The sequence below is a fragment of the Aplidium turbinatum genome, chromosome 8 (genome assembly GCF_918807975.1).
Source record: "Aplidium turbinatum chromosome 8, kaAplTurb1.1, whole genome shotgun sequence".
Lineage (NCBI taxonomy): Eukaryota > Metazoa > Chordata > Ascidiacea > Aplousobranchia > Polyclinidae > Aplidium > Aplidium turbinatum.
In genome coordinates, this window is record NC_137479.1 from 1,585,371 (window position 1) to 1,612,058 (window position 26,688).

Here is a 26,688-nt window from a genome sequence, read left to right on the forward strand (position 1 = left end):
AAAAGTGACCATCAACGACATGACTTTGCCGTCTTGCCTAGACCCTACATACCTCGAAGTAAAAATAAAATAGGCTCTCTCCAATTTCATCGATTGGATAACAATATCCAAATCGTATCACTCAACATTGAAGGCTAAATGTGAATAGGAGAAGGGAAGGTAAATTGATGCATTTTTGCCTGTTAACTGAAAATTACGTGACACAAACTATTGATTTTAGGCTGAAATAAAAGTCTGATCTCTTACACACTTTTTAAAAACATTTTCACTTTTCTATTTTTTTACTTTGTTTTTAATTGAAATTTAAAAAAGATCACTCAAATGCGTCAATTTACCTTCCACGGAAGGTCACTTGATACAGTAAAACTAATATAAAAATCCCCTAAGACAGGAAAGCAATAAATGAAAATTTAGTATGTGGTTGGCATGTTTGGGTGCAAAGATGACTTTTAAATAAACAATGCAATAACAAACCTATCTAAAACAATGCAATAACAAACCTATCTAAAACAATGCAATAACAAACCTATCTAAAACAATGCAATAACAAACTTACCTAAAACAATGCAATGACAAAGCTATCTAAAACAATGCAATAACAAACCTATCTAAAACAATGCAATAACAAACCTATCTAAAACAATGCAATAACAAACCTATCTAAAACAATGCAAAATCAAACCTATCTAAAGCAATGCAATAACAAACCTATCTAAAACAATGCAATAAGATACTTATCTCAAACAATGCAATGACAAACCTATCTAAAACAATGCAATAGCAAACCTATCTAAAACAATGCAATAACAAACCTATCTAAAACAATGCAAAAACAAACCTATCTAAAACAATGCAATGACAAAGCTATTTAAAACAATGCAATAACAAAGCTATCTAAAACAATGCAATAACAAACCTATCTAAAACAATGCAATAGCAAACCTATCTAAAACAATGCAATAACAAACCTAACTAAAACAATGCAATAACACACCTATCTAAAACAATGCAATAACAAACCTATCTGAAACAATGCAATAGCAACCCTATTTCGCAAGAAAGTAACATCACGCGTTGCCCTTATTCGTCGACTGGCAGGTACGAGCTGGGGTGCGACAGCAACAACTCTGCGCACCACTACCCTGGCTCTTGTCCATTCCACCGCGGAGTACTGCGCCCCTGTATGGTGTCGTAGTGCTCATACTCACCTGCTCGACAAACCCATCAACGACGCCTTACGTATTGTATCGGGATGCTTGAAACCTACACCTACTGAATTTTTACCAGTTCTTTCAAGCATCGCCCCTGCTGAGCTTCGCCGCAAAGCTGCCACACTCTCCCTGGCTCGCCGGTCACTGGAGCCACACCACGCGCTCCACAGCTACATCACCAGATCGGTAATAAAGAAACGCCTCAAATCGAGAAGCCCTTTTGTCGCTCAAGCACAATCCCTGCTGGAGCACAACACCAGTGCCTCATCCTGGATCGCCAATACCTGGCAAGAGGAGTGGACAGACAACACCTCCAGACTCCACACCTTTGTTGCCGACGCTGGACCCATGCCACCAGGAAAGGAGCTCAGCCGACCTGCCTGGGTACGGTTGAATTGCCTCCGCACGGGTGTTGGATGCTTCGCTTCCTTGATGCACAAATGGGGCCTATCAACATCTGCGGCATGCAACTGTGGTGCAGAGGAACAGACAGCAGATCACATCCTCTACTACTGCCCGACGTTTACTCCCCCAAGGGCAGTTGGCTTGTCAACGCTGGAGGACTTTACAATCAAGTGGCTGCTCGAAGAATGCCCGGACATTTGACCCCAATGAAATTTAGTCCAAAAAACAACCTCTCATACGAAAGAAGAAGAAGCAACCCTATCTAAAACAATGCAATAACAAACCTATCTAAAACAATGCAATAACAAAGCTATCTAAAACAATGCAATAACAAAGCTATTTAAAACGATAAACCATTTAAAATGACAAAGCAGAAAATTGTATATTTTATAAGATCATTGTATATCGTATAAAAGGGAAACGTAGGTTACATAGTTAGGAAGCTGATGCCTCCTGGTTCATGAGTGAAAATTGAAAATCATCTCGAAAACCATGATTTTGGAATACCGTCTGAGCAACGGAGCCTACGTGAGTTCCGCTTCATGTTTTCATCACTAGACAACGAGTCATTTACTGTTGCATATTTTGCAGGAAGTGTCAAAACATATACTCGTGTCGTCATCTAAGATTCTAGTCATACTGATAGAAAAGAAGTCTTAAATGCTCAGCCAATTAAAAGATTAGCCTGTTTATTGCTATAAAATGCAACAAGAAGGTTTGCACAGGTTGATTTTACTTATTGTAAGAAACTTGATGTAAGGTGAATTAAATGTTACTGCTACTTCTGTTTACCTGCTCAATTCCAGGAAGCACGTCGGTAAATAGAGGTCTTGTTTCTACGTGTTCAGGGATGTGTAGAAATGTCCGAAGCACATGGAGAGATAGTCTCTGATCAGCTTCTCCCCAAAACATGGACGGTTTCTAAATGTGTAGCTGACATTGATGAGTTTGATATGTCTAGTCCCATGTAGGCTAATATTTAGACGTTTCCTTTTAGGGTTGTAGTCAAAAGGTGTATTTTTTTCTAAGATATGCCTTGAGGCATTGACATTTATTTGTAATATTACTAGAGTCTTCAAATAAACTTTTGGTATAAGAATGACATGCCCGTTCTATCATTATGCAGATTTTTATCATTAAATGACAAAAAAGCTAAGTAAGTGCAGCGCCTTTTTTGAAGAAACAACGCAGCGCTTCTTACACTTCGTTTGCAAATATCCTATAAACGAACATTGAAGGAAAGGCCACCTTAACGTGCAACAAAGCAACAAACTTTGATCATACTAAGGAATCTATGCTTTTACAGTCTCCAAACTGCAACACACATTTTATAACAGTATTCTCTTGCCTCGCGATATAACAAGGGGAGGTGTAATTATTGTACAGTAGTTAAATCGTTATTGTATTATTGACATTTACAAAACAGTTTTATTTTTTTTGTCAGTCAGTTACAAAACTACAATTAATTGAAATATTCTTCAGCACAAGATGGTTAACCTTATAATATTGCTCAGTTTAGTTACTCTATCAAACAATTGCACAACATCCCTAAAATTTAGTACAACACACTAGTGCATTGTATCGTTTGGAAACCATCAGACCAAGGCATTGTTAATAAAAACGATTTATTACGCTTTTTTTACGTCGGCATCTCAAAACATTAAACACTAATAAACCTTATCAGCCTCGAAATTGTTGAGACGATAAGTTTTCCTGTTGAGCAAAACGCAAGTGTTTCCGTTCCAAACCGGTTCATCCCATCCCTCTCGCCGTGCCTTGTCACAGAGCATGTCTTTTGGAGTCATTTGATCCCGCCATGGTGTTGGACCAGTTCTATGGATGAAAGCATTTAATTCATTAAGGGATTTGAATCCATTGAGCAATTTTTACACTAGATGGAAATTTTGTTAAAAAAGATAAGCTTTTGTGTAAACAGAAGATTAAATCATATCTAGACAAACGCGCGCTCTTTGCCATTTATCATTCTTTGATTAAAAGTCAAATATTGTAGGCTACTGCATCTCTACTTGGTGCCATGACAATAAAAGCAGTTTACAAAAGCTGCAGCAAACGTGCAATAATTTTTTTCGAATTGTATACAATGTTGATTGTAAAACAAGCTTAAAAAGCCACTGGAACAAAACAATCTCTCAACACTACACCACAGAAATATCTATTTTTATGTTCTTGTATGTCATAAAGTTGTTTCCATCAACTTTTCACAATGTCTTTATGTGTCAAAATTTAAACAGCCAAACAACGAGAAGAAACTCATCAATAATCCCAATCTACTGTAGGCATAATGTTTCCCAACAATCAATAAGGTAAATTGGTCCAGTCATCTGGAATAACATCTCATCCTGCATCAGAAGCCAATCACAGAACCAATGCGTGTCTCCAAAAAACTTTAGGAAAAAAATTGAAAACCTTAATCTATCTCCAAGCTAGCTTCCCATCCAATCATTCCAATACACTTACCAAAAAAATCTAATTCAAAAAGTATTCTTCCGCACAAGCATCTCTTGAAAAGAAATTCTTTATCTAAGCATCACAAAATACCACAACACGCTCGGAGCTGACGTCACTTATCCCATCAACCAGTGCTTTCACTCGGCGATTGGCAAATCATCATGTCATCGTTTAGTTAACATATCACTTGCGTACATAAAATAATTTTTCATGGCTTGAGTTTGAAAGCACTAACTGCTCATACAGTAAGCGTAGGCTCCGCCAACTCTGTACTGTTACGACTAAGGGAGACACAATTGACGGACTACCGGTGCTATCCACATTTAAAAAAAACTGGATACAGGCCTACAAACAATTGTTGATATTTTTTATGCTATTTTAAGTAATACTGTCCACTGTACCGTTTTTGTAAGTCGTGCAAGGCCTGATGCATTGCGTTTTGAAATGGCGTTGTCCGTGGTGGGATTTCTTTCTGGGGTTTTCTTTGCCTACCTTGCTCTTGCTCTCCATGATGAGCTAACGCATCAAAGTGTTCCTCTAAGAAAAATCAGCATTTTTGATAATGCACCAAGGCCGATCAACATAGCAACTGTCTATTAATTCTTTTCATTTTGTTTTATTTTTTTTACTCATATAAATTTTGAAAAGTTTACTTGCTCTTTTTTCTCGCTCTTCGTTTTTCTAAAATTTAAAATTCAACTAAAGTACGAGCGACCGTGCCATATTTTAAACTGATTTTCCTGTTGTGATATCAAGTTACAACGTTTGAATTTTGTCACTTCTACCTTTTTCTAGACCTCAGCTATGTTTGACATATATTGTTTTTTGTTGTGATGACCAGCAGTGGCATAAATTCTAGGTGTTCACTGAACATCCGTTAAAACCAAAGCAACATATTTTATTTTAAAAACGCAGACTTTTGTGATCGTTTGAATTACGTTTGTAAAATCAGGTTATTCGTCCTTTTAAAATCCTTATGAATTTGTTCTTTACGATTGACTAACTTCATATGTTCTTTTCAAAAATTTAGAGTGGAATTTCGTTCTCTCGTTTAACTCTTAATGTTCTCATATTTGTTTTTCTATTATAATGGGTAGCAGAAAACGTTTAAAAAATAATGAATAAACAAAAACCTTCAAAATAAAAAAGCAGTGCATGCTTCAACACATGCTTAGATGTTGTAGACAGAAGTTGAACAATCTTTAGTTTTACATCATTGTGTATTTCTGTAGTTCACAGATTATTTCAGTCATTTCGACGGCATGGGTTCGAATCCCACCGCTGCCAAAATTTTGGGACTCATATTGTCAACTTCCTCGTGGTGAGTCCCGGTAACTGTAAAACAGGCTAATGACAGCAAACAGAGACACGTCAGGGTATGTCTGGGGTGGTAAAAGGATAAACCCTCGGCCCCAGAGAACGAAGAAAGAAGCAAGAAGTCCCAACATCCTACAGATCAACGTCGAAGGCCTTAAGACAGCTAAAATCGATGTCGCACAAAAAATAGCTCAACAACGAAAGGTTCTCATCATTATCCTCCAGGAGATCCACTGCCACAGCGCAGACAGACTGACAATTTCAAATTATTCAATAGCGATCAATCCTAAGCAGGACACGCGTCCTAGTCACATTTGTCCACGAGAAGCTGAACCGGAGTCTTTGAATAATCCCCTCCAGACTCAGAGATTGAATGGTAGTGTGGCCGTCTATTGCTACAAAATTGTCAACATCTACTAGCCAGCTTGTTCGCCATTCACTGCAATGGCCCTTCCAGCGTACCCCCACCTCTGCCTCCATGCTGGTTATTTAAATTGCCAACACGTCGACTGGGGCTACATTACCACCAGCCAGACTGGTGCTTGTCTGGCTAATTGGGCATCAAACAACAACTATGTTCCATTGTACAACCCCAAACACGTAGCCAGCTTTACACCTGGGCGATGGGGCACTGGAACAAAACCAGACTTTGCAAGCACTGACAAAAATAGTCAGCTTCCTGACAGACGTGTGCTACAGAAGTTCCCTCGGGCCCAACACTGACCTTCCCTCATTACCGCAATACCGCTCAAGACACCAATTCAAATTGAACCAGTCAAGCGGTGGAACTTCCGTAAAGCCGACTGGATTTGCTTTAGCCTCTTTACCAACAAGTTCACGAACAAGTTACCTCTACCTAACTCTCACAATCAATAGAAAACCTCTGTCTTTCTTCCCAGAACCAAGGTATCTTGGAGTGACACTAGACAGATCGCTCGCGTACCGCCACTATTTGGTTTCACTGCGCAAGAAACTGACATCCACGCTGCGCTACTCAAGTGCCTGACAGGTCCTAGCTGGGGGGCGATGGTTGACACTCTGCGTATAACAGCCTTAGCCCTTGTCCTTTTCAACAGAGTACTGTGCACCTGTTTGGTACCGCAGTACTTACTAGCATAACATCGACACTGCCATCAACAGCGCCCTGCGCACAGTGACCGAATGCTTGCATCTTACACCATTAGACACTCTTCCCATTCTCACTGGCGTTCAACCCGCTGAACTTCGTCGCGAAGAAGCCGCTCTGTCTCTCGGCCGACGGCACTGGAGCCTAATCATCCTCTCCATCACAACATCTCTGCTCTCCTAAACGAGCACCCCGTCGATGTCTCATTAAGATGTCTCGTAAGATGTCTCATCACGAGGTGATCTAGACCAGTGTTTTTCAACCTTTTTTGAGCCACGGAACAGTTTATGCATTAAAATAATCTTGCGGAACACCAAACGAAATTTTATAATGATGCAATAATATAAACAGCACAACAACAATTTATTGGCTGTCAGCTTTCTCAGTGCGATATCTGGGCCTGTTTGGATGAGCACAAAGCTGATATTCGGGCAGGAATTGCAGAAAGACAAACGCGAAGCTCTTCCTCAACAGTTCTCAATTTTTCTCGTTTTTTAACTTTTATAGCAGTCATGCTTGCAAAACTCATCTCACACAGATAAGTTGTTGAAAATGGAAGCAAAGTCAAAATAGCATTGTTTGCCACAATAGGAAACTCCTTGGAAGTCATCACCCAAAAACGTTCCAAAGGTAGATCAGAAAATCTCAATCTTAACGTGCGATCTTGTCTAAGTTGAATAAATTCTTCTTGCTCCTGTACAGTCATGACTTTGTCAAAAGCTGTTGCTGAGCTGTAAGGATCCCTGACCCAGTCAAAGCGTTCGGTAGGAGCAGAAGGGAAATAAAAAGACAGTTTCTCCTCGAGAGTTTTCAAATGTTTTTCTATAGTCTCGCATAGAGCAGCAGTGTTCACATTTCTTTGACATTTTTGGGTGAGTGGAAACATATCAAGGACTGTATTTTTCACATGTCGTTGCCAAAGCTGCACTTTTGAACGAAATCCATGTATTTTATCTGTGCTTGTCAGAAGATTTTCATTTCGGCCTTGCATCCGTGTGTTCAATTCATTTAAATGATGGAATATGTCAGCCATGTATGCTAACTTTGCACACCAATCATCACATGCCAGCAGCTTTGCCCCATCAAAGCCTTCATCCGTTAAAAATATCTTTAGCTCATTTTTCAATTCATAAACACGAGCTAAGACTTTTCCTCTTGATAACCATCTGACTTCCGTGTGAAGCAGTAAAGTTGTATACTCTGCTCCCATTTCTTCGCATCAAGCTGCGAATATGCGACTTTTTAGTGGTCTTGTTTTGACAAAATTAACCATCCTCACCACAGCATCAAGCACAGAAGCTAAATCTGCTGGCAAAGTTTTTGCAACTAAGGCTTCTCGGTGCAAAAAGCAGTGTGTAAGTATGACAGCTGGGTGTTTCTCCTTAACTCTGCTAACAAAGCCTTTGTGACGTCCGACCATGGCTGCTGCTCCATCTGTACAGACACTATTACAGTTCTTCCATTCAAGTCCTCCTTGTTCAAAATAATCTGAGGTAACACGAAATATTTCTTCCCCGGTTGTCTTCTCAGGCAGTCTCTTGCAAAACAAAAAGTTTTCTGTGATAGAATCACCATCCACAAAACGTACGTTTGCCAAGAGTTGAGCATGTCCACTGATGTCTGTCGACTCATCAAGTTGTAATGAAAATTTTCCGCTGATACGTACCTTTTCCAAAACAACTTTTTCGATGTCCACAGACATGTCTTCGATCCGTCTAGCAATTGTGTTGTCCGAGAGCGGGATTTTAGCTACTTGTTTAACTGCATCAGGACCAAGCATCTCATTTACAATCATCTTACAAGCCGGTAGTATTATTTTTTCTGCTGCAGTATGTTGCTGCTTTGACTTAGCTACAAGCTCAGCTACAAGGTAGCTTGATTGTCTAGATTCTAGACAATCACCCCGAAAATGTCCCATTTCCTGCCAATACGATTGTATCGCAGACAATAAAAAGCGGGACATATTAGCCATGTCATCGTACCTCTGACCGTTTTGCGCCCAAAGAAGTAACAAAGCTTTGGAAAATCAACATACCCGACCAGGAGAGCATTCGTTCTCACGGAGCGAATTCCATGCTGCCCTCAAGCACCTAAAACCTGGGAAGGCTCCTGGTCCAGATAGAATATGTTCAGAGCTTATCACGCAAGGATAAGCTCTGGACAATATTACAGGGAATTAGAGAATAGGAAGAGCAGCTTTGAAAATACATTTAGGCAGAAATGTGGCCCCACATCGTATAAAATTCAATCGTTGAAGCATAAAAATCTATAGCAGCATTCAGACTGTTCATAGATGAACCTATGTACATACCATTCGAAGGTACACGGAAATTCTCGGTCAAGGGACATGTCAGTTTTATCACAACAATGGATGAGCTGGAACATTTTTTAGGACTTCAACTTGCAAGGGGAGTAATAGTTGCAAAAAACACTCCAATAAACATTTGTGGAACAAAAAAATGGGGCCTACCAATTTTTCATGATTCAATGGCCAGAATTCGAAAGTTAATACAACATTTGAGATTTGACCACATTGACAATCACCGAGAAAGCATTATACAAGTTTTGCTTGGTTTTGAAGGCTTGAAATTCATTCATAGGTAGTTGCCAAAGCTACACCCCTAATATTGATCCTATATTGATGAGCAATAAACGAGGCTGTCCTTTCATACAATAGAATATGGCTTCGAAACCGGATAAGTTTGGTATTCATTTTTCGGGGTGTTGGTTGATGCCAAATTTTAATATCTATGCAATGGTAAACCATATTTGGGAAAAGATCCCCAAAGCAATCCTGCATACGGCCTTTTTGCTGATGTGTGCCTGCGGCTTATAAAACATTGTTTCATAAAAGATTGTAATATAACCACTGACAAATATTTCACAAGTTTGCACTAGGCAGAGCAGCTGAAATCTGAAAAAATACCATTTTTTGTACCTCAAGAAAAAACGAGGCTCAGCTCGATATACAAGTCCGTTTGATTTGAGCCAAACATCGTAAAAAGTTACCAGAAACAGCAAAGTACTATAATGCCAGCAAAGTAGAAGTTTATATCCTAGTCAAGACCAAATGGCAATGTATCACACGTGTGAAAGTGGTACACAGCGATGGCCACAAGCCACTATGAATTGATCCTTGAAGACCAACTGCACTTCCTCGTAGTAAGGATCGGGAAACGCTGGGGCAAAGCCCTAGTAGGCCAACGGAGCTCTGGCACTAGCAATGGCCTGTGCTAGTCAAATCATGACTCAACATACCTCATGAATATTACAAAGATAAAGTATAACAAGAACAGCATAAATGAAATAATCTTTTTGGAAGGTTCCTCGCTCGGTAGGACTCCAGTTTGTGGGCAGGCTGGACCAGATCGTCACAATGCTGCTGCCCCACAAACAGCACAGCAACAAAAGAAAGAGAAACTAAGAAAAAAACAAAACATTAAAAATCGGAACATGGAACGTCAGAACACTTTACCAAAAACGAAAAAATTATAATATCATATAAGAAAAGGAGAGATTGAAGATTGGCATTCTTGGTTTGGCTGAAATGACTCTCAACTACTGCTGAGAGTCATCATGAACAGAGTTAGAAACAAATTACACCCAGAAATAAACGAAAGCCAATATGGGTTTATGCCTGATAAAGAACAAGGAATGCTTCTTCATTCTGAAAAACCTCGCTCAGAGATCAATCGAAATGCAAAAGATCTGTACTTGTGCTTCATCGACTATAAAAAAGCTTTTGATAAAGTCCAACACAATGAAATGTTATGCATGCTCGACCGAATTAAAATTGACGACAAAGATCTAAGAATTATTGAAAATTTATATTACGAACAATCAGCTGCTGTCAGGATTAATGATGTTGCAGTGACTACACGCCCATTCAGAAAGGAGTAAGACAAGGTTGTGTGCTATCACCCGACCTTTTCTCATTATACATTGAAATAATTTTAAGACATATTGAAGATGAAAGAGGTATTAGTATTGGAAGAAACAACATTAACTACATACGATATGCTGACGACACCGTTTTGATAGCTGACTCGGACGTAAAACTGCAGAACATCCTAGATATTGTGTGTACGAAAAGCAAGATATTTGGCATGGAACTAAATAAAAAGAAAACAAAAACAATGGTCATAACAATAAAAAAAGAAGCCGAAACTTCTATTTGCAATTTATCAGTTAATGGAACAATTCTTAAACAGGTCCAAAAATTCAAATACCTCGGTACTATGCTGAATTGGGATGCAAGAGACAAAGCAGAGCTCAACATAAGAACAACCCAAGCAAAAGCAAACTTCCAACAAATGAAACCCATTCTTTGCAATAAAAATATCTTCTTTAAGACAAGGTCTACAGTTTTAAACTGCTATATTTATGCTGTTTTTCATTACAATTCTGAAACCTGGAGGAATATCTCAACAAAAATGGCTGAAAAGATTAATGCTTTTGAAATGTGGTGCTTCCGTAGAATGCAACGTATTTCATGGCTGGCAAAGAAAACAAATAAAGAAATTCTACACCAAGTGAACCAAACCAGATCTCTGTTAAAAAATATGAAAACCAGACAATATAAATTTCTTGGCCGTGTAATAAGAAAGGAAAGACTGGAGCATCTCTCTTTAACTGGTAATTTTTTTGGAAAGCCGGCACTTGGCAGACAAAGACAAACTCATCTTCGAAACAGTTTAACGACAGAAAAGAAATAATCATCCATGCAATATATAATAGGAATAATTTATTTGGTCAAATTATTCATCCGAGGTCGTCGATGCCTGGTTCAGGCAAGGCAATTGAAGAAGAAAAAGCAATTGCCTGTGCCAGTTTTTTCAATCTCCTTGATTTAGCTTGCATCAACGCTGACATAATTTACCAAAAGCCCAGACAATCATCTTTAACAGATCGGGACCAGATAAAGTGGTTGTCTAGAAGGTGACTAAGTGCAAACTTTCTCGTAGGAAATTTATTCTAAAATCTACCACTAATTGATGCACAAAAAAAGACAAACGTTGGTGATAATGGGTGTCCAGACCACCATCAGATAAACGAAAAACCAGTAGGGAAGCGGCGTCAATCCTGAGTAGAGGCACGCAAAAACAAATCACCTTGTCATTGCGTTATGTGCACGAAAGTGTGTTGTGGAACACGTATCGTTTCTACTGTTACGAATGAGAAGTGCTTGAACCAATAAACCACCCTGCAATCAGACTGGTGATTGAAGATTGTAACATCAGAAATATTTCTTATCCATTTTTGTAGGTTGAAAATTGGTCAACAAGTTCTACAATATTGTCAACATAATAAATGCATAAAGTTGCACTACTGTAGGTTTGAATTAAAAGCCTAAAGCGCACGCAAAACGCTATAACTTATTGCAGCTTGAGCAGTAAATAAAAACAGTGATTTGAGATAGCGATCAAAAGTGACCGGTTGGTTCTGTTGTTCTGTTAGGTCGTGAAAAATCCCAATAGTGCTAGACTTAATGTAGTGAAATGCAACTACCACAGTTCTTCACAAAATCTTACATTAAGTATGTGGAATGTGATTGCTTTATTACAATAATCTACAAGTTATATTATCCAATTGTTTATGCCACATTTAACATATTATTAAGTGATGTTGAAGCATTTGAGTATAATATTTAAGCCGTTGCAGTAACAGCAAGGATATCTGCTCACGTGTAATACGCCTCAGGAAGGCCACACCAAGCCCGATACTTTGTCAAATATCTGTTCTCCAAGTCGATCACGGTTTCACCAATCTTGTCATCAGTACCAATCAAGTCCCAATCGTAAACTTGTACAAACAAATCCTTTTCCATGGGGATTTTGATGTCGATTTCAAACATCCTATAAAGGTTATTTATTTATCGACCAGTTATATACTATTGATATTATCTACAAATCATGGGCAAGAAACAGAATATATATTTTTGTTTTATATTTTATTACACATACAACCAAAACAACAGTATTTCCGAGTATGCCCTGTGCGCTGAGCGCGAAGACGAACTACATTCATCACCTCTCATTTTTTGTAATTTGGTTTTGACTTGAGCTCAACATTTGCAGAAATGTGCACACTCGCCTGTCAAAGACTTCAAATGAAAACGTATGAAGCACTACTTTCGTGTGTTTGCTTTTTATGTTTTGTTTGGTGTCCAAATGATTGGTACAGTTGAGGTCAAACTTCGTGACACTGTTTTTCGATCAATAATCTCCTTTTGTATGGATAACTATAAATGTATCCTTTCTGAATATGTACTACGTAGCCTCAATATGGTCCAATTCTTAGCATTATACTTACAGCACTGGAACTACATTTGAAACAATGGCTCCATTGCAGCAAGAACAATCTAAGGCTCTATCAAAGCGAGTTCTAGAACTGAAACAACATTTTTGGGCTGTTGGAAAACATTGCAAAAAACTACAATGCAGATAATAGGAGACTCTTTGTGAGCATAAGAAGAGCAAAGAAAAGTATAAAAGCTATGGATGGATGGTCATTTATTTTTGTTTTGGATGCAAAACGTACATAAAACAAAAACGTACAGTGCGCATCCAATGAGAGAGTGCGAAAGACTGTAGCCCTAAAAAGGCGTGGGAGTCTGCACTCTCTCATTCAAACAGTTATGCGAAAGCAAGTATTGCGTTTTTAAATAGCAAATTTACACAAAAAAGAAGAAGAAAGGAAGAACAGAAAAAAACAAACAAATACGGACACAAGAAATACAAAAAAATAAAAATATCATTGGACATACAGATAGTCAGGTTCGTTATGTAATTTCGTTCAAATTTTTTGGAGATTAGCAAACCTATACATTTTCGGAAAGCTTAGACCATGAGGAGTCCGAAAAACGTTGATTACATTTGCAGAGATGTTCCCATGGCCGCTATTTTGAATTTTCAAAATGGCCGCCACAGAATATATATTTTGATATATCTCGGCTCCTAATCAACTTAGAAACTTTATCAAACATGCTAATTCTATATCTTAAGGGTCAAGAAATCCATTAGAAGCATACCTAGATACCAAGCGTTAAGTGCTTTGCAATTATCCGCCATATTGGTTTTCAAAATGGCCGCAGAAATTATATTTCGTTACATTACTACTTATATACAGTGTTACGTCGTGTCTGTCCGTAATTAAGTATAAAAAATGAAAATAATGAAATGAAAAAGTATTTATTCATATTTGTTGTCCGCGTACTGGAAAGGCACCACACAATGGAACAATCACTGTAGTGTATCAGAAAGAAAATGTTCCAGGAGAACTAGTCGCACCAAAGCTCGAACTTACTGCAGGTAAGAACTTATCAATCCTTCCATATCATGTGCACATTAAGCCATGTGCCAAGCCAAAACCAGAACTTGACAACAGAGCACGGAGGTTTGAGGCCAACACAACAGGCATTGCTCAGTCAAATGAACTGACCCAATTAGGGTGGGTCACAGCATGTACTTTGTCCAGAGCAAGAGAAAATGATAAACAGAGCAAGATCCCCGGATGGGCAGGATACAAGTCACTCATCTCATCTTGCCAACCACTCACTCACGTTGGTGCACTGCCCCTGCTACCTGAAGTTGCCACGAGTGGCCTACTATGCTGACTGTGATTCTACAAGTAGGCTATCCCAGCAGAAGACGTTAGTCGTTGGTCAGGGGTACTCAACCGTGATAACCTTCGACATGGCCCTCTACGAAAAGGCAGTATAGTTGCTAGACGCAAGGGTCGACCTGAAAAGAGAAATTGTTTCCAGACTGGGTGAGCTGCATGCTGTGATGGCTGCACTAAGAGCTCTCGGAACTTCCATAGAGAACTCTGGGGTTGATGATGCCTGGATCGAAGCCGATGTGTATAGATTTGCGATCACAAGACAAATTCTCAAGTGTGCGCACTACAAGAGAACTCTTCGTGCACACATCCACACTTAAATAGCTTTGTAAAACTGGCCTTGGATCAGTTTTTCACAGAGAAGCCACATCTGAAGATTATCTGCTCAAAATCAGCAGATAACGTCTAGAAGGCATGTACATCGTTATCTGATAACAGAAACATTACTCTGAATCATTACTCTGAATCCATCTCGACTGCTCATGACCATCTGGAACGAATCCTCATAGATGAAGATGTGATGCAGTAATCGAAAGCATGGGAAACGGAAAAGTCCTCTAATGCGATGTTCTTGGAAGTCAATGATGAACTATGTTCACTGTGAGGAAACAATCTTATTATTTGTCGAGGCGTCCCGGAATGCAGATCTCAATCTCCATTTGTAAGTTGGTGAGGAACTGAATAAGCCCTAGATCGGATAAAGTACAAGCGCCTTTGGCCACGGTATATTGCAGATATGCATGACCTGAAAATCAACCACCCAGAGACTTGGTGTGAACTTCAAGAAGGCAATGTGTCTGTTACCCAGGGTGAGATTCCATTTGTGTCCATTGGTGCAGATCGTGCATGAGAGCAGTTCAACAAGATGATGAAAGTCCGCTCTGGACTAATTGGCATTCTAACAACACGAATTAGGGACAGTAGAATATCGGAAAGCGCAACTACATCCGCTTTTGGCTTATCCGCAACACTAGAAGGGTTACGATTTTTTCTGATTTACAGAATAATGTACATTTTATAGGTTATATAGGAAAAATGAAGTTGGTTTTAAAGTAATTTAAGGTTTTTAGTTGAAAACAAGCGAGCAACAAAGCGTGAAAAAAATGTCAAATTGGCAATTGACCCTTCTAATGTTGGCGGAACAACGGAGTTGCGCGTCCCGTAATCTACCGTCCCTAAACACGAATGCCCGGCAACGTTTTCCTGGCTGCACCAAAGATGTCGCGCCTCTGAGAAAAGTTCAAAGAGCAGTTTGGAGACACTTCTTCCAAAAAAAGTCACCCTGAAGTACAACCAGCCATTGTCAGGAAGGAGCATGAAGCTGTTGACAAGATAAAAGCTAGCATACTGAGTCACGGAAATCGATTCGCAGTTGAAGGTGATGAGTTGTATAACATCATCACACACGCATGTATTCCACAAGAAAATGTCAAACAGATCCTGACCGTCGTCGATGAGCAGGGACAACAGCTTTACAAAGAGTATGCTGCAGAACGCATTAATGGCGATGTCAGCTTATGGGCACCAGTTAAGAAGCAGAACAACCCCATGTACAATTGTACATGTCAAAAAACAAGTAGGAAACAGTCAAGGTTCGTGACCAGTCGGTCGATCTGAAAAAAACAAAAGATCCCTACGGGCGCTTCATGGTCCGATCCAGATCAAGCCAGGACATTGACCAGAAGAATGCTATCAGTAACTATGAGTTCACCCTCACACCGAGAGCACTATTCGCTCCAGATGGATCAGTTCTACCATGCACTGATAAATCAAAGCTCATCCATTGCCTGCAGCATCTGGTTGAAACTGATGGAACAGAGCATGATGCGCATAAACCAGCATGGGGTGGACAGAGAGTTGACACTGCTAATGCAGAACTGTTACCATCGGCATCGCACATGAGTCAGAAAATTGCCATTGTCAATGGCATGGTGGTCGTCCAGAAGATAACTAGAGCAAGACGACGAAAAGACAAAGATCCCGTCTAATACCAAATCATGGATGACACCAGAACCAAGCACATATACCACTGAGTAGGTTCCTGTCCCATGACCAAACGAAAGCAGATTTTACATAGTATCTTGCTGAAGAAGTAATCGGATACAACAAGCATTCTCCAAAGCTGGTGATACTTCAGCGTCAGGCCACACCAGAAGCAGTCTTCAAACATCACGTTTGAAGTGAACAATCACGAAGCTGACACCTTGATGATCTGCCTCGCAGCATTACAGCGGAGTCTTGGTGCGCAGTTAATCTTCTTCAGTCTGGACACAGACGTTCTTGTCCTTGCTGTTGCAAACTACGACCAACTCTGCAAACACTCGTCCATTTCCATGCTATCAGGTACACTGGTGATCGCACCAATATGGAGAGCTGTAGGACAAGAGAAGGCAAAAGCATTACCCGTATTCCATACTTTCAGTGGAGCTGATAATGTTGGCAGATTCTCAGGATTGAATAAAACCAAGTGGTTCCAACAGTAGGCTACTTGAAGGCAGGAATGGAAACAATCAGTGCACTAATACACTTACCTGAGGACAGCACACTATCTCCGAATGTTAAAGAAATGCTGGCAGCTTTGTCTGCACGATATGCTGCCTGAAGGGTGTCCACATAAACAACAATCCAGAACTGAGGTGGCACCTGTTTTGCAAGAACTTGGAGGCAAATCAAAACTTTCCTCCAACAATTGATGCATTAGAGGAGCACATTGAACGCGTGCGAGTTCAGAGTCGTGTCTGGTGCCACACTAACTGTCATGTGGCAACAGCTCCTTCATCCACTTCGGCATGGCTACCATCAGCATGGAAGTGGGATTTCACCTATCACCACAAAGATTCTACCTGCACCACAAGCCATTATTCAGCTAGACCGATGCCAATGCAAAACCAACTGCTCAACCCAGAGATGTTCGTGTCGAAGGAACAACTTGACCTGCACCGACTTGTGCCTGTGTGGGATAGACTGCGAAAATGACGTTGACTGTAATGCTGGAAATAAGACTCAGGACAGCAGCTGTTGGAAAATGTTTGTCCAAAATATGACAGTGGCGTGCAGGCTTGCTTCTAATGATTTTCTTAGTCAACATTACTTAGTACTAGCATGTTATTGTTGAATGTAGTTTATATCTCAACTAGTAATTAGTAATGTAACGAAATATAATTTCTGCGGCCATTTTGAAAACCAATATGGCAGATAATGGCAAAGTGGTTAACGCGTGGTATCTAGGTATGCTTCTAATGGATTTCTTGACCCTTGAAACATAGAATTAGCATGTTTGACAAAGTTTCTAAGTTTATTAGGAGCCGAGATATATCAAAATATATATTTTGAGGCGGCCATTTTGAAAGTTCAAAATGGCGGCCAAGCAGACATCTCTGCAAATGTAATCAACGTTTTTCGGATTCCTCATGATCTAAGCTTTCCGAAAATGTATAGGTTTGCTAATCTCCAAAAAATTTAAACGAAACTCTTTTTTTTGACATAGTGAACCTGACTAAGAGTCAGGTAGTGGATGTCGCTTCTAATCTATAGCTCTTGATTATTGAAGAAGTGTTTTTTGCAAGTTTTACTGAACAATAAGCGAATTGGAGCTTGAGCGTCAGGTGTTATACGAATGTATAGTTAGTTGATTCCCGTCAAAAGAAAGTTTTGAAGTTTTCCTGTAGTATGTTATTGTAAAATTTGAACATAAATTTCCTTATATCTAGATTATGTGGAATTTACAGTTAGTATTCCATCATTATGATAGACTGGCAGTAATTTCGTTTCGCAGTAATCTATAAAAAAGTTGACGATTTCTATACCAGACTTGATGACGCTGTCTCAATTCAATATTATTTTAGACACAAGTTTGGTCTACTTCTTGTGGATTTTAGAAAGTCGACTTACGCGAGTTACATTGTGCGTAAGAGCGGCATAAAATCTCGAAAAGAGCCTCATGCGGCTCGCAAACCACAGGTCGGCCAGGCCTAACCTAGTGGATAGAATAATTTACAGACAATAACACTTTGACAATAAAAAACTTTATTCTTCCAATCCTGGTAACTGGGCCTGTGTCAATAATTCAAAGATTTTATAAGTATGTGAAATCTCAGACGCTAACCTTGCAGAGGCTTTTTCAGTCAGATGATAAAGATTCAAACCAACCAAACATCGTCTTGGCAGAAGGAGTAGATCAATGTTGGCCAACCAGTCAGAGACCAAGAGCCTCATTTGTTACTGCGTCAACCTCAAAGAGCCAACCTCACATTATGCACATGGACAGTGTTCACACGGGAATATATCACCCCGCCTGTTCTTCACACATATACCTTTGCTCAGTTAGATTGATTGACTGTAAAAGCCAGACATTGACATTAAAATGACAGAAATTTACAAGCCATTTGTTGTGATGCACTTTGCACGGACTTTGACAATTCTTGTCTTCAAAAATGAAAAAAAATTAAGATTAGATTATAAAGCGCTCACGTCGCCTGGCATACGAAACAGAGTGGCTTGCCACTACGTCCAACACTAAGAAATTTAAACTTTTTCTACTCTATTAAAAGCGTTCTGTGTTCAACCTCTGATTTTCATTTTGAATCAATTAATTTAACTTTGCAACTGTAGTCAATCTTTAAAGCAATTGATTGAGTTTCGCTTTTAACAGCATGATTGTTGCTTACTTCACAATGTAGATACTAACAACCTGTGTTAGCCTGATGCTGCGAGTTCGCTGTGGTAATAGCAAATTGCACTGGCTTTCGGAACACAGTTCCCTAGTCTTGTGCTATGACGAACTTTATTTATTTGCGAGCTTGGAATAAGGTAGTGATAGGAAAAAATGAGAAAAGGAAGGCTAAAGAAAACGTGGGATGACACCGTGAAAGATGACATGAACAAAAGAAACCTGAAAACTGAAGATGCCAACAATAAAAAGAGATGGAGGAGTCGCTGCAGACAAATGGTGGTCGACCCTGATGTTTCGTAATGAAGACAAGGTTCCTTTGAAGTAAAATGGAGTGAGAGACGATAAAGAGAAGTACTTGAAGTATTTCAAACTAAATGCACAAAAGCATTTTAAAGTTCGGTAACAAATATTGAGTCGGCTGCATAAGCGCAAATTTTTGTTCATAATGGGGAATTTGTTGAAAAAAATTCTATGCAATCGCGTTGTTATAGCTTTTGATGCTTTGAATTTACAGAAAGTAATAGGATCTTAAATGAAACTTGCAAAAATCAGTGACGTAACCAACGTCGGCATCGCCAGTTTATACTGCGCGTAGGAGACGCATAAAACCTAACATTTTTAGAGCCGCACCGACTATATACTCAACAAGGAGGTCTAATCTAGGTGGTACTTTTGAATCTGGGCCAGGATGACGGTAGGGGCCAGTAATCGTTCTAAGGGGTCCTGGAACCACCGCGTCATCTTTGGATGTAGTGCGTTTCATCAGACTAGGAAAGCTTCTTTGAGAGCTTAATCCTGGCAGTTTCGTAGAGGCTTTGAACCACTGACGCAGGCCCGGTCGCCGAGTTTGACAAAGCAAAGTTTCCAATTGTTGTTGAAGTGTTGTCCGTAAACTATCCCATCCACTTGATGCTGCTGAATGGAGAGCAGTCCTTCATATGCGTTGCTCAAGTGCCCATGCCAGCTCTGCTTAATCTTAACTCGTGCGCTTAACCACTGAGCTAACGGGGCAGACATTGTTACCGAGTCCAAATTAACTTCTTAGCGGCCATGTCACTGGCATTCATTCTAACCGCGGAGCCCTTTGAGGTTGCAAGCAAAATCAATGTTGTTAATTCGTTTGTTGTTGCAAGTTTGTAGGTTTTTACCATCATCTAGCGAGTAATGAAAAGGAATTATGAATGAAAAGGAATAATAAATGATTAAACAGGTTGTGTGATATCGAACCGCAGTTTAAACAAAATTATAATCTCAATTAGTGTATAATATTTTGACTAATTTTTAAATATCAGCTGAATGTTTTTCGCAAATATTGTCCAATCCATTGGCATTGGACGAAAAGTAGCACCAAATTCAGCATTTCAAAAACCTATTGGCTTACAATCGTAAGACTAAAAAACAAGGATAAGTAAAAATTGTTTTTAAAATGACTTGCAATACATAAAGATTACACATGAATATGATTTTTCCTAAAAGTTGTAGAAAAGTCCGCAACTGTGTTGACACCATTGAAGGGTCTGCAACTGTGTTGACAGCATTGAAGGGTCTGCGACTATGTTGACAGCATTGAAGGGTCTATAACTGTGTTGACAGCATTAAAGAGTCTGCAACTGTTTTGACAACATTGAAGGGTCTGCGACTATGTTGACAGCATTGAAGGGTCTGCCACTGTGTTGATAGCATTGAAGGGTCTGTGACTATGTTGACAGCATTGAAGGGTCTATAACTGTGTTGACAGCATTGAAGGGTCTGCGACTATGTTGACAACATTGAAGGGTCTATGCAGTAGCGTAGCCAGGAATTTTGAAAGGGGGGGGGGGTTTTGACCACCCAGCGGCGGGGGGTCTGGGGGGCCTCCCCCAGAAAATTTTGAAAAATTACTTTGAATTTGGTGCATTCTGAGAGCATTTTCAACAAAAATGTGGGTACGAATATTCCTGTAAAATGGTGCTGTCCGGTAGCATAGCAAAAGGATAAGATCAAGTTTTCTTCGGCATTTTTCGGAAATAAAGCTTAGTCTCTATGTTTTCTTGTTGCTAATTCCTGGCTGAGATGTTTGGTATTGGCAAAACGCGCTCTTTTAATGCAATTTTGTTTAAAATTAGGCAATTTTTTTTTAGACTGAAAGCATTATTCTCTATATCGTGACGTCATACGCGTGCCAAAGGGGGGGGGGGGGTTGTAACCCCCAAAACCCCCCCCTTGGCTACGCCACTGGGTCTATGACTGTGCTGACAGCATTAAAGAGTCTGCAACTGTTTTGACAACATTGAAGGGTCTGCGACTATGTTGACAGCATTGAAGGGTCTGCCACTGTGTTGATAGCATTGAAGGGTCTGTGACTATGTTGACAGCATTGAAGGGTCTATAACTGTGTTGACAGCATTGAAGGGTCTGCGACTATGTTGACAACATTGAAGGGTCTATGCAGTAGCGTAGCCAGGAATTTTGAAAGGGGGGGGGTTTTGACCACCCAGCGGCGGGGGGTCTGGGGGGCCTCCCCCAGAAAATTTTGAAAAATTACTTTGAATTTGGTGCATTCTGAGAGCATTTTCAACAAAAATGTGGGTACGAATATTCCTGTAAAATGGTGCTGTCCGGTAGCATAGCAAAAGGATAAGATCAAGTTTTCTTCGGCATTTTTCGGAAATAAAGCTTAGTCTCTATGTTTTCTTGTTGCTAATTCCTGGCTGAGATGTTTGGTATTGGCAAAACGCGCTCTTTTAATGCAATTTTGTTTAAAATTAGGCAATTTTTTTTTAGACTGAAAGCATTATTCTCTATATCGTGACGTCATACGCGTGCCAAAGGGGGGGGGGGGGTTGTAACCCCCAAAACTCCCCCCTTGGCTACGCCACTGGGTCTATGACTGTGCTGACAGCATTGAAGGGTCTGCAACTGTGTTGATAGCATTGAAGGGTTTGCGACTGTGTTGATAGCATTGAAGAGTCTGCAACTGTGTTGATCGCATTGAAGGGTCTGTGACTGTGTTGATAGCATTGAAGGGTCTGCAACTGCGTTGACATCATTGAAGGGTCTACAACTGCGTTGATCGCATTGAAGGGTCTGTGACTGTGTTGATAGCATTGAAGGGTCTGTAACTGCGTTGACAACATTGAAGGGTCTGCAACTGTGTTGATAGCATTGAAGGGTGTGCGACTGTGTTGATAGCATTGAAGGGTCTGCAACTGTGTTGACAACATTAAAGGGTCTACAACTGTGTTGATAGCTTTGAAGGGTGTGCAACTGTGTTGATAGCATTGAAGGGTCTGCAACTGTGTTGACAACATTGAAAGGTCTACAATTATATCTGCTATATGGGCAAACATATCTGTGGATGGACCATGATATTTTGAGATCAACATCCTTTGTCATTATAGTTTAGGACCTTTGGGTCGTTATCAATGGTAGCTTTGTTAATAACGGCATTTTGCAAGCATTGTCTATTCAAAGGACAATCAGATTTCATCCTACAATTGTAGCCAAACTGGGATGGTTCATTGTTAACCTGCAATATTGATTTATTATGGGTGGATATGATGCTTGCAATATTCGGGCCGCAGCTATAGTTTAGCTTAATTGTTTTGCGGTTGAAAATTTTATTCAATCTGTGATGTGGCGGAACATGTGTGGAAAGAAGTCTAAAAAATTCTCTACCGATGTTACTATTAACCTGCAAGCTCGTCGTCGTCGCATGAGCCACTGGGGCCGAGGGTCTATCCTTTTATCACCCCAGATTCACGATGTTCTCGGACTACACTGGAAGGCTGCTAGACAGCAGCCAGTCTTTGGTTTAATCATCCAAGACACGCAGACCTTCCATTCCATTAGGCAAGCTGAAGATGTGGTCTGCGGTCTGTACCTCAGCACCACACTCACAAGAGGAGAAAGAAACCATTCCCCATTGGAGCATGGTTGAGCGGAAAAGTTCGACGCCGTACGAATACGGTTGAGGCGCACCCACGCCTGTCTTTGTAATGTCAGGTCGATGGGACAGGTGTCGGCGGCGGAGATGAACGAATGGAGTCTGGTGGTGCTTGACTTCCATTCAGAATTCCATTTATTGTCCGCCCAATTAGCCGCAGAGATATCTTGTTCGTCAGCTTCTTTAAGCAGAAGTTGAGCGGCTGGCACGAATGCGTATCTTAATTGCTGTCGGCGGGGCGCTCGTTTAAGAGAGCAAAGACCTTGAAGTGGAGAAGGTAGTTTGGCTCTAATTCTCATTGACCAGGAGACAGAGTGGCTTCTTGCGACGAAGCTCAGCAGGTTGGATGCCAGTAAAAATAGAGAGATTGTCCAATGGTGTGAGACGCAAGCATCCGGCACCATTGCCCAATGCGGCACCATACAGGTGCACAGTACTCTGCTGAGGAGTGGACAAGGGCCAAGGCTGTTATAAGCAAAGTGTCAATTCCCAGCTAGAACCTGTCAGGCACTTGAGTAGCGCAGCATGGGATGACAGTTTCTTGCGCAGTGAAACCAAATGGTGGCGGTACGTGAGTGATCTGTTGCTCCAAGATACTTTGGTTCTGGGAGGAAAGACAGAGGTTTTCCATTATTATGGATAGTCAGCCCACGACCAGCTTTTTAATTGTGTAGATAGAAAGCTGCTTCCACAGTTTTGGTTTCGCTGAGTTTCAGGAGATGTCTGGAGATGTTTTTGGAGATAAGCTGGGAGGGTTTTTGTGTCTTGGCTCAGGGCGTCTTTTAGGTTTTACCATGACTTGTAGAGTGGAGAATTGCCAGGTTATCCTCATATTCGTATTTTGCTGACACCGTGTTTGGCAGGTCGTAGGTGTAGATATTAAAAAGAAGAGGAGCCAGGACTGATCTCTGTCATCATCATCATCGATAATGCCTGAATAAGGCGTCGGCTACCGTGGCGCAACGATCGATTGCCCATAGTTTTTATTAAGTTTTTTAGGCGTCTCAGTTTGTTTTGCCGTGAGTTTCTGGTGGTGACGGTGAAGCCTCGATTCCTGACAAGTTCCATGATCATATGGACCATATGTGGGTCTGGAAGCAGGCAAAGCAGCTTGCAAGTAAGGAAGCGGTGCTATACGGTGTCGTAGACTACTGAAAGATTCAGAAAGATAACGCCGGCCTTCTTTTTTGCCTCAAAGCAACTCTCGATGTCTTGGGTCAAGAGTGTGACTTGGTCCACAGTAGATTTTCCCCGTCGGAATCAGCTTGCTCCTTTGGAAGGAGCAAGTCGATGATTGAGTTGACGCAGGCATAGATCAGCCTTTCGAGGATTTGGAAAGGAACACAAAGGGGGAATATCGGGTGATAACTCCTTGGGTCCTTTGGTGGATTTTAAGGCTTAGGGATCGCAACTACTAAAGCTCTTCTCTATATTTTGGGATTGTGAGGTGGTGCAAGCAGGAAGAAATGAATCTACGTAACCAGGACTTGAGGGCAGGGCAAGCATGGAGCACAAGCTTTGGGAAGATCTTATTCGTCCCTGGAGAATTGTGTTGTGTTGCTAGGCGGAGGGCGATGGTGAAATCTTCTGGAGTGAAGTCTTCAGAGATTGTTTCTTCTTGTGGTGTGTTCACTCGTCACAGGGCAAATACCTCCTTAGCGACAAGGCGGGATGCCTTGCGGTCCTTTGTCTTGTAGACTCGATTCTGCACTAGCTGGAAAACGATGGTATTTGCAGAAACAGAACACTGGCGAGGGGAGTTTGCTGAGTGCCCAGTAAGGTTGTTGATGATGCTCCATGCTTTGCGGCTTGAGTGTGAGAAGTCGATGTTTCGGGTGGCATCGTTCCATCGCTCAAGCTTCTTTACGTCTAGCCGCTTAAGTAATCTGGTGGCGGCGGTGCTAGAAGCAGTACCAGGTATAGCGTTTAGGTAGGAGAGGTAGAGAGTTTCACACTCAGAATCCCAGCATGGTGAGCCACTTGTTGTCCAGGGACCATCACAAGAAGCTTCCGTCTATCCCTGTAAGCTGAAAGGAGGATTAAGCTATTCAATTTTTCGACTCAGAATTTACCAGATAGCAAATTCAAAGTTACTTGAAGAAAATTAGTTTCAATTAAGCCACTTTCCACTGTAATACTCAAACCATATTGTTTGAATAATTAAATAACATTTTTTCGCAAACGGTCAAATTTTGGGCCAGATAAATTACGAAAAATTGCCAGACCATCATCACGGTACAATCCAAGCATCTGCATGTCAATATTACCAAAAAGTTCGTTCAAAATATGTAAACCAACCAACTTGCAAACCTCAGCACCATCAAATAAGCCAACGGTAACATCAAACAAACCATTTTTTTAGACCAAGTATCACTACCATCAGGAAACAATGATTTCTGAGCGTGGAAAATTGTTTGTATAATATAATCATCTATACTGTATTCATAAATGATTTGGCAAAATCGATTGCTTTGCACGAGAATTCCTCTGTAATGGATGAGTAAAAGTCGACTATATCAAATGTTCAATTAAAAAAAAACTCCATGTAAGCGTCAATATTCCTTTCTAAAATATGAAAAACTTTATGATTTAATTCTCCTTCAGCTTGCAGGGTGGTAGTAACATCGGTAGAGAATTTTTTAGATTTATTTTCAAACATTTTCCACCCCATCACACATTGCATAAGAATTTCAACCGCAATACTACAGTATTAAGGAAAGCTATAGCTGCGCTCCGAATATTGCAAGCATCATATCCACCCACAATAAATCAATATTGCAGGTTAGCAATGAACCATCCCAGTTTGGCTACAATTGTAGGATGAAATCTGATTGGCCTTTGAATGGACAATACTTGCAGAAAGCCGTCATTTACATTGATAACGACCCACTTAAACTATATTGGTTGTTGTGAAACCACAGACCCTTCAACGTCAATGTCATTCACTGTACGTGTACAGCATTTCCAAGAATGCCCTTGGCAATGTTCTTCACGCGCACGTTTTTACGTTCGCGTTTTGTTGCTTCTATCTTTTTCTAGACCTAAGCTATGTTAACATGTATTGTTTTTGCTGTGATGGTCAGGTATGAAAATAACTGAACCAAGAATTCTTTTCTAGCTCTAACATTGATCCAAGAAAACGTTTATCTTTAATAAGTTTCCAATTTATGGACCATCGAATAAGCCAGCCTTAATTTGTATTCAAATTGACAGGCCAGGAAATGCAAAAAAGAGGCATTTAAAAGAGTTGTTATCAGTTGACATTAATTTAACAAACTAAATCAAAATGTGAGAAAATAATTTTCATTATAGAAGAAAATGTGATGGAAGAAAACAGTTTTGGAATCAAGGTTTGAGTTGGCAGCAGTTTTAAAATCATCACCCCGGCATCAGCCTAAATGAAGAGAAGAATCGAAGTCAAGAAAACTGTTTTGGAAGTTGTTTCCCAGTGGTATGCAACTATGCATTGACTTATTCATTAAGCAAGCTACGAATTACAGGCAAAGTACAGTAGCACATTTAAATCACTGTTGAAAACGTTAATAACAGGAATTGTTCTAACCTGCCAAACGTTGGTTCCAAGGTGTTGGGAATATGATTTTGACGATCAATGATCCGTTTTTTTCCAACTTTAATTTTCAAATAGGGGTCAGCCAATCCGTTTGAATCTTGAGGTGCAAGTTCAAATGCTTGAACCACGTAAATTCGAACTTTTAGTTCCTGAAACATTATATGCAAATGACCCACTGACTCATCTTCAGTAGGGCAAGCTTTTTATTACCCCAAAAAAATCGAAAACTTTGTAACTTTTGAAAATATATGACATTATGACAATATATGATGCTATTTTTTTAAGAATCAAATTTATGTTAATCTCCGTAATTTAAAACTCACATGCAGGTTTTTACATGTATTTTGAACAATAACATATTCGAACAACGAA

At 40.2% G+C, this 26,688-nt stretch overlaps 1 protein-coding gene across 6 annotated transcripts in view; it reads right to left on the reverse strand.

The window, feature by feature from the left end:
* The window catches only part of LOC145775695 (myoferlin-like), a 213,718-nt gene that overhangs the window by 23,207 nt on the left and 163,823 nt on the right, over positions 1-26,688 (reverse strand). For 5 of the 6 annotated variants that reach the window (XM_082587040.1, XM_082587039.1, XM_082587042.1 and 2 more), the window contains 4 exons: positions 26,308-26,465; positions 12,213-12,383; positions 3,293-3,449; positions 2,409-2,537 (listed from right to left, as the gene is read on the reverse strand). In XM_082587040.1, coding sequence (XP_082443166.1) covers positions 2,409-2,537; positions 3,293-3,449; positions 12,213-12,383; positions 26,308-26,465 — 615 coding nt within the window. Of the gene's footprint in view, positions 1-2,408; positions 2,538-3,292; positions 3,450-4,486; positions 4,623-12,212; positions 12,384-26,307; positions 26,466-26,688 lie in introns of those variants that run through there. The other variant, XR_014290170.1, reaches the window with a different exon arrangement.